We start from the raw sequence: 9,473 nt of genomic DNA on the forward strand, positions 1-9,473 counted from the left end.
CCTTCGGTGCGCGACATATTTGAATGCTTAAGAATTTACTGAGTTCAATGGAGCAAGGTAAAGGTGGCGTTAAAACACAGGGCGGCGCGGTGAAAAGGGAACAGAGAAACAAAAGATGACGGGGTGTTTTATAAAGGGTGGATAGAACCTGTAATGATCAATCAATCAAAAGATGCAAGTATAACACGGAGATGATTGGACGACGTGAGATCAGTGGATGGGTAACACCTTTTATACTCATTGCCGCAGGGCATTTTCAGCGGGTGAAATTCGTGCTCCGAAAATTTCACGATTGTGTGATCGAAGGCATATTTGTCGTCAGCTCAACACATTTGTGATTTTGATGGTGAACATTGTCGATGACGTGCACTCACCAAGGAGTACAACATCCACAATGTTTCAAGGTTGACATTTTGAAGAAGATGTGCCGATTGAGACTGGCCTGACATCAGTAATAGTTTCAGGCGGCGGCTTCGAAGAATGTGTCTTGATCGCGATAATTGACTCACATCAGGAATAGTTTCAGGTTCAAGCTTCGAAGAATGTGTCTTGATCGAGATAATTGTCTTGATCGAGATAATTGACTTGTCTGCTCTCTGACGCGCAACTCTCTAACGCGCAACGCCGAATTAAGAGACTCGACGACTCCGCAAGGCTACAGAACAAAGGATCAAAGCAGATCAGGCGTCAGCGGCTAAGTGTCCCAGAGAGCCCAAAGGGGCAGAGCCATAGAAAGGATGGACATTGGCTCACGTCGAACATACGAAGACATCGACTCCATTCGGACTCGTCCTCCTCCAATGGAAATACCGTACCTCTACGTTGAGTTCATCACATTGTAGCGCATACGCAACAATGATTGAATGAGGGAGGGCGTGAGGGGAGGCTGGAATGGGAATCGGTCACTCAGCACGGTTATCGAACCGGGGCAGAACCGTACCCAGAAGCGGCAGGACTGTCGGGGGTACATATGGAGGCGCCGCTTCAGAAAGTGTCACAGGGGGAACATGCAGTAAGCGTTTCACGGTGTGCTCAAAGGCGCCGCTTCAGAACAGTGTCACAGGGGGAACATGCAGTAAGCGTTTCACAGTGTGCTCAAACAACGACATCTCCTCGGAAAACTTCGCATCATGAAAACATGTCTTTCTTTTCTATGTTTGATGTTTCTATTTATATATAATGTATCAGAGAGATGTTTGACAATAGTCAAAGCAATAATGAGGTCAAGAGGAAAACACGCCTTTCCCTATAAAGATGAACAATTGGTAAAAAGCAAAATTCAAGCAGTATGAGGGGGTGAAATTCTTTGTGCGACCAAAAGAGTAATGCTTTATCTGCAGTGATGAAACACCAGCATCGTGCAGATAGGTACCGGGTAATAAAGGGAAGTGACATCTTAAATCTTTTCACCAAATAATGTATTGATCTATCAAATCATTCCACCAAAGGATGTATCGATCACGATGAACATTTAAGTAATTTCATCGCTTGTAGTGAGCACATTTTGTAGACTTCATATACACAAACAATTCAGATGATTGCATCCAATCCAACGTCATGTTTGAGGATGAGGAGGCCGTCCGACATTCACATCCTTGCATTTGGTTTCAGTGATCACAGCCTTTGCACTTTAATGATGTAAAAAAGTTACAAGAGATGATTTACCTCAAGATAATATGGTAATGAGTACATAAGTATTGTACACATCGTGACGCCAGATTTGTCAGCACGTTTTAAGTGAGTGCCGTCTGTGCAGCTGATGTATAGAGACAAGGTAGATAAGACGTTTTCCTTGATCAATTCTCAGCCAAGCCTTTTGAATCATACAAACGAGCTGCGTCGGCCGGAAGGCAGCTCACATGACGTCGTGAGTTTGGTGGACTGGTGAGGGGTTGATTGGCCCCTTGGTGGGCAGACATGCCGGATATGTTAAGAGGAGGATGCTATAGCCTATGGTCCACCATGGTGAATAATTGTAGTTCAAGCGATGTCACGGGACATCATGCAAATGCTGGGTGGGTTTTTTGAATTTCATTGGCTCGAACCCAGATTTGTTTTGGTGGTGTGCATCGGGGGTCGGCGGAGCTTGCTTCCATGATCCTGGATTTGTTCCTCAATTTTACATTGACCTGTATCTTGAGAAGCCCTTCACTGAGGTCAAGCTGAACTTACGCTGTGACCATGCCCTTAGCGCAATTTGCTTCTTTACAACTTGACCAACAAACACAACCATCAAATAAAATTTCACAACAATTCTCGAGGGATCCATGGGTATTTTTTCGATGACTTCGTAGCTTTTGGTCTTGCGCATTGATACCAACAAAGAGACGGAATAAAATGCCTACATATATGTATCAATAAAAAGTGGAATGATTTGTATTGTATTCCTTTCATGTCTTGAATGAATGCCACGACGAGCTCGAGCAATTTATAATTCTCCTTTTACCGGTAAAATGCTCAACGCTCACAAAGAGTCAGAATTAAAACTCGAGTATAAATATTCTTCCTTTAAGATATCTCTTCTACTGATCCCGTCAAACTTCTTTCTTTCTTTTTTTCTTTCTTCATCAGCATTTTGTGCCTTTCATCTAATACTTTCTTGGGAAATAAAACCTTTCTTGACCATAAGATTGCTCATCACACCTTGTTCTTCTTTTGAAATCTCATTGTCGCCAATCAAATCGTCGACCCTTCAATCTGATCTCCTCTTGTTCTACCACAAAACCGAAACCTTTTTCCGAAGAATGTCATTCAATTCAACTCTTCAAACTATGAATTCGACACAAGAATCTTCAAATGAAATAATCGATCGAGTATCAAAACTAACTAATCCGATTCCAACTACACCTACATCTACATTGACCAAAAGCTTTCTAATACAATCCAACACTCAAGAAAACAGACCCATCAGAACTCGTATGATCTCTGTAAATCAAGAAGAACCTATTCCAAAACGTGTCAAAACTATGATCAAACCAATCTTCCATTCAAAACCAGATCATCATCTTCAAGAGAAACTTTGCTTTGAAAACTCAAACTTTGATATTTCTCATCATTCAAGTGATTGTATCTTACTAGAAAGAAATGATTCATTATCAAAAGAAATCAATCCTATTCAACATAATTATCAACCAGCTCAACAAATCATAAATCACATCAGTCATGATCCGATTCTAACAAATAATATAATAAACAAACCTGATAAATTGATATGTTCTGTATCAAATTGGTGAGTACCATAATAATCAATTTCTCAGACCAAATACCCATATGATTTTGTTCTTCTTCTGTTGATTAATATCATCATGTTTTTAAATTCATAAATATGTTTCAGTAAAGCAAGTTTTCATCAAAAATGTTTCATTCAAAGACACGAAAAACTACACTTAGATTTCAATCAAAGCTCGAAACTTAATTGTCAATGGTAAGTCATAAAATTCTACAATTTGTTATCCATAAAGTTTCACATTTGATTGATTTTTTTTGTAACAATTTTTTTTTGGTGACTTATAGTGGTAAAGGATTTACCAAACCTGATGAATTAATTAAACATAGTCTTCTTGGAATTTGTTATGGAAGTAGAATCCCTTTTAGATGATCCAAGTAAGAAATCACATCACATTACTTGAGATTTTTTCTTTTCATTTGAGTTCACTTGATTACTCTTTTAAATTTATTGTGTGTCATTTATTTATAAAACATTTACTGTCTATCCATCCTCTGTATCTCATCAAGATTTGTATAACCAATCAATATCCATCAAGGTTTTTCTATCATCATCATTATCATCCAACATACCTCCTTGTAGTTTTTCGTTTCTTAAGCATTTAATCTAAGTTGTAATTCAAAGCTCAGTTCAAATGGACCTAATATACAAAAAAAGTACTCGTTCTTTTGCCATGTGTCAAGTAATTCAGTTCATTTTTCTAACATACATATTTTCTGAGTTGGATCCCAATGGTTTGACATTTCCACCTACCTACTCCAACCTCCCATATTTGGAAATTGACCCAATGATACTCATGGAGATAATTCAAAAGGCCCTTCAAAAAGAGATACAATATGAAGAAATTGAAAGTCAAGCATAACCTTGAACCGATCTCTACTGTTTTGTAACGGACATTCTCAATGCAATGTAGCATTTATCAGACGCGTTCAGTTCACAAGAAACCTGATCAAGAATTCATTAATTGTCATCTGATGAATCTCAAAACAAAACGTCTATATCTTCGATCAGATGGAATATACTTCATAAATTCTTCCAATCCAAAACCAATCAATAAATTAATAATAATCAAAAATCTAACAAAAAAAAATCAAAACAACATTTTTTTTCCATAAAATTACAAAAACAAAACACCAATGAAAACTTATAAACAAAAAAAACAAAAAAACTCCCGAAATCTGGGGTTCCAAAAAAAACGCACAATCAAGATCAAAAGAAATTCTTTTAAACAAGAAAAAGTCCTAGATAAAGATAAAAGTAAAAAATGAATTAATCAATTTAAGAACAAAAAAACCCATCATTCAAATAATCATACAATTCTCAAACCATTTAATTCGATTATCAATGATCAGAAAAAAAATGATTGACGAGAAAAAACAGTAGTTCAAAGTAAACTTTAACCAGCAAAAAGTCGAATAGCAAGGTACAAAGTCGAACCAAACAAACGAATAATAGCCACTGTTCAAAAAAAAGAATCAATCCAACCATTTTTTCTCATCAGAATTTAAAGCGAAAAAAAGAGATCAACAACTCGAGGAAAAACGGCTTACTAAAAGCTACGAATCCAAGAATAATAATCATATATAAATGAATTTTAAAATCCGTTTTTCCCGTCGAAAAACTAGAAGCCACATCTCCATTCAAAATAGCAGCCACCAAAACACCCTACGAAAAAGAAAACACAAAAACCTCTGATCAGAAACCCTTCTTTTCCTTCTTCTTCTTTTAAACTTGATTCACTTTTCAAACAAAAGAAAAAACTCAACACTCACATTAGTTAAAGTCCATAACATCACCACATTCGTTCTAACATTCTTATAATAATCTTGTTTCAAGGTTTCCTTTTCTTTTTCACTTCGATGTTTTTCAATCAATTTCGGTCTAGTCTTCAAATTAAACAAAGCTTGATCATAACTTTGATCTAAATCTTTTTGTTCAAACAAATTATTGATTTCAACCATCTTGGAATCTCCTGCTGAAACGGCTATTCCTAAATCGGTCATCACTATGTTTTGATCTTTAGTTCCCCATGAGAAATCATGCTTTTCAAGGATGATGATGATTTTCAAATTTTAAAAACTTGGATTAGTTTGTGTGTGTAAAGTATAGTAAATCGGAATGAAAAACCTTACCAAGTTTGCAAATGCGTATACGTTCAATACATTTATATATGCAGGAGCCAGTAACCTAAGAAATCAAACAAGTTTCTCAATCTCAATCCCTTCACTCAATCCACTCAAGAGCAAGGACCACATACATATACTGTAACATGCAAGTCACAAGATGCCAAGGATCAAGCGCCAAAACACTCGAGATCACCCAAGAACCTATCCCAACCCAACCAAAGCAACCAATCAGACCAAAACATCACAATCAAGACTTCAATCCTTCAAAACATACCAAAAGTAGCCACCAGAGAGATGATGATCTGAGCATACAGTTTGGCGTTTGCTCCACCTTTAACCGCTTTGACTAGGATGAAAATCGCAGCTACCATCATGTAGAGAGCCAAGAGTGCGTAAACTACCATGGCACCAATGTACTTCCATTTGGAACTAGATGGAGAAAAAGAAGACAACACTTGGGTTTTTGAAATCATCATCATCATCATCAAATCGAATGGTGACTTACCCTTGTGGTCGGTTACCCATCGAGAGTAAAAAGCATCCTATCAGAGTACCGGTATAGAGGTACTATGATCGATCAAAAAACGAAAACCTTGTCAATCACTACTTCTTTACTACTGAATTGAAGGAGGATTTCCAAAAACTGACTTGTAAAAGTAAATTGACAATCGAAACAGCTTTAGGCATCTTTAAAGCTGGATCTTCTAAAGAAGATGATAACAAAACAAAAAAGATATACTAGCAAGAATTCAAAATTCAAAACTTCAAATCAACTAAAACCCAGCTTTCTTGGAATCCCAAATCAATTCCAAACCGATCATCACTTACATAATTCGCAATTCCAAACCAAGCAAACACCAAATTTAATAAATTATAAAACCCTTCAAAATATAATGCTAAAGCTTTTAACCTAGAATGTTCAGTTCTTCTAACTTGACCAATATGAGCCAAAGAATAAATCGCAGCAAAGAAACTTCCATTGAGCCATCTTCTACGTTGAGAAATGAATTCAGGTACTTCGTTCGGTACATCTGTTTCACCCCATGCACTCTTCACATATTTCAAAACCCATTCATGTCCTCTCTTTGCCACTAGTTCCCAACATAATATTCGATCTTCTGCAAGATACATATTTGACGTAAACACATCTGCATCTTGTCCTGTTAAGGTTTCTCCTTTGAAATAAGATGCTAATGGTCCTCTTCCAATCTCATCATTCTTTAATGCTATATATCGATAAGCTGAGAATGCACCTGGAAGCACTGAAATATAACCAAAGATCGATTCGGTAGGTTTATCCATAATATCTACCAAATCATCAAAGAAAAACACACTGTCAGATCAAAGGGCGAGACTGATCCAGATAAAATCAACCTTTTCTTACTTGACATCTTATACTCAAAGTTTTGAGCAGCTACTAAAGGGTTCAAAAGTCCAAGCCATCCTTTCCCTTTCATCGCACAAATCTCACCACAAGCTCCTCCGACATTCGAGTTTAAGTCCATACATTTCCAAAGATGATATAAACTTCTAGGTCCAGGTTTAGTACCCACATCCAACAAGACACATACGTTGGGTTGAAGTAAAGGACAAAACGCATTGAACATCCATCGATGTGAATTAATCTTCTTTTGATTACGTTCTTTAAGACAAAAGATGATTTGAGTAGGTACGATGCCTTTTTCTAATCCTTTGAATTTCAAATCACTATCGACTGAAAGTTGGGTGGTGAATTCATAAATATGAGCAGTGACTGGTCGATCTTGTACAACGTTGGATCCTACTCCTTCTTGATAGACTCCTAATGCAGCTAAACTATTGTCAAAAAAAAGTTTACTTAGTCAAAAAACTCGAAGATTGAAAGGATATGAGAATCTTACCAGTCTAGTACCCTTGGATTGATCACATTTCTTCCATCTGCAACAATACAAACCACGACCTTTTTCCAACCGTCTTTACCCCATGTCCTAGACTTGTTTCTTGTACAAAGATGTGCAATGTTTTCTAAGACCCAAACCGAACCCAATAGGTATAATGAGTAAATTGTTCAATGAAGATGATTCCTGTACTCAACTCATGACTCCGTGCATTGTACGTGTAAATAGAACTTCATCTTCGTTATACATTGTCACTCCAACAAAAAGCTCAGTATCTCGATTCAATTTAGCGGCTCGAAGATTATACCGTTCGGCTTCAAAATTATCAGGCTATAAAGAACAACACACCAACGGTTAAAGAAGTTGAGAGACGAATTCAGTAAACCAAACCCAATTCAAACTTACATCACATGTAGCAGCAGTATAAGACATCATTTCAAATTCTTCTTCCCCTCTTCTAGGTAAGAAACCCAATAATCTTGCAGGTATTGGACGATCGATTACCAAGTGACCATCAGTCAAGGCCACCCGTTTTCTCGTTCGATTTCTTCTTAAGGCTCTACCCATAGGAGCAGGACCCCAATGAGGATTAGCAGGTGAATTGACTGCAGTGAGTAAGAATTCATCTAGTCCGTCATCCAATGAGGTTTGATGAGCCGTCAGTTTGAGTTCTGGAGGATCATATGGATCGATGGGATCATAAGCCGTTTTTTCGTCTGTTAAATCATAATTGAATGTAGGATATTGATCATCTGTTGGGGTTGATGATTGATAAGTTGAAGTGTGATTCGGAAGGGTCATCTTCTCAGGATGATGTTGATGTTCTTCCGAATGAATTTCTTCTGGTATAGTTTGATGAACGATATCTTCTCTTCTTTGAAGATCTTCTTCTTCTTCTTGAAGTAAGTCAATTGAAGTAGGATGATGTTGATGAATAGGTAAATATTGATGATTTTCCGTAAGACTTGAAACGGGTTGTGAATCGTAATGATCATTTGGAATCCGATTCACATGTTGTGGTGGATGAAGTCGATAACCAGATGGAAGTTGATGTGGGTCATCTTGATCAATATCAATTTCGATATCCATCGAAGTCGATCGTAATCCGCAAGTGTAAAAAGTGTGAGAATATGATTCCAAGAAAAGGATGATGTGAGAAAAGTAGATGGTAAACAGCCAAGTGAAGTGAAGTGAAGTGAAGTGAGTAAGAAGTACATAAACCAATTGAACGCGTTTTTTGAATTTCTACTATCAATCTCAATTCCAACTACCAACTCATATCCTAAACACCAAACGCGTCCATTCCGTTTCAAAACAAACTACACACAACTCACAACTCACCAGACAATGGTACATAAAACTCATTCATCAAACATCAGCTCAGGAAGAGCAGTTCATGCTAGTTATCACCAGGCATGGGTTCTTTGGGACGGGAAATGAAGGTTAGATACCAAGCATATGTTATTGAGATCGTCGAATCAAGAATCTACAAGTGACGCACTACAACTTACAACTCCTTCCCATCCATCACATATAATCTCTCGTTCACCAGTGTTCCATTTCTAGAGTTGTAACATTATCCCCCTTTTGAACACCCAAACTCCCTTCTGCAAGTTCTGCGTTCTTCAAACCCCTGTAGTAAAAAGCTATACCCACTCATTTTCTCCGCTGCCTTTGATGTCTTGACCATTAACCCAGAAACCATTCATTGGAATCATACGCTGAATCTTTCATTGTTTGATAAACTTGATAATTGGCACCAGAATTGTGTTTTTTGAATTGAACCCATTCTAGTTTACCAAACACTTTAATATTTTACCTCTTTTTTTCAAAAATCAAGTAATTCAGCTACCTCAAACTCTTCTTTTCTGTCTATCATACTTGATGGAGGTACTGTCTGCTTTCTTTGAGAGATGGTGTCCATTTCATGCTTCCTAAGTATAAAAAAACATGAAAAAATTGATGAATTCCCCTCATTGAAAACAGAAGATCAAGTTGGTAAGCAGAGTTTGAAATCCTTTAAAGAATGATAAAAGGACCTAGCCAGCAATACTCTGATGTATTAAGACCTTGGCATGCTGGTCAAGATATTTTTTCCATTCAACCAAACCTGATCACTGATTTTCCATTCTTTTCTCATTCTTTCCTGAGTACAGCCATTTCAAGAAAGATTGACACTTTTTTTTAACAAAGTGGTCTCTGCAGCAGGTAAAATTAGAGAAAAAACTTGATTAAAACAGGTTT

At 37.2% G+C, this 9,473-nt stretch overlaps 2 protein-coding genes across 2 annotated transcripts; one reads left to right on the top strand and one right to left on the bottom strand.

The window, feature by feature from the left end:
* Positions 1-2,744: 2,744 nt before the first annotated feature.
* MELLADRAFT_103386 (uncharacterized protein) lies at positions 2,745-3,598 on the top strand (the record flags this gene model as incomplete). The annotated part of the gene is made up of 3 exons (XM_007406291.1): positions 2,745-3,229; positions 3,335-3,424; positions 3,514-3,598. 3 exons carry the CDS (start codon positions 2,745-2,747, stop codon positions 3,596-3,598), a joined length of 660 nt encoding a protein of 219 aa, XP_007406353.1.
* Positions 3,599-4,622: 1,024 nt separating this feature from the next.
* On the bottom strand, positions 4,623-7,796 carry MELLADRAFT_34066 (family 2 glycosyltransferase; the record flags this gene model as incomplete). The annotated part of the gene is made up of 13 exons (XM_007406630.1): positions 4,623-4,684; positions 4,777-4,891; positions 4,999-5,268; positions 5,359-5,413; positions 5,484-5,553; positions 5,627-5,781; positions 5,858-5,919; positions 6,001-6,090; positions 6,181-6,659; positions 6,737-7,167; positions 7,233-7,356; positions 7,427-7,559; positions 7,635-7,796. 13 exons carry the CDS (start codon positions 7,794-7,796, stop codon positions 4,623-4,625), a joined length of 2,208 nt encoding a protein of 735 aa, XP_007406692.1.
* Between the last annotated feature and the right edge of the window lie 1,677 nt (positions 7,797-9,473).

Source organism: Melampsora larici-populina, assembly GCF_000204055.1.
Source record: "Melampsora larici-populina 98AG31 unplaced genomic scaffold MELLAscaffold_6, whole genome shotgun sequence".
NCBI lineage: Eukaryota > Fungi > Basidiomycota > Pucciniomycetes > Pucciniales > Melampsoraceae > Melampsora > Melampsora laricis-populina.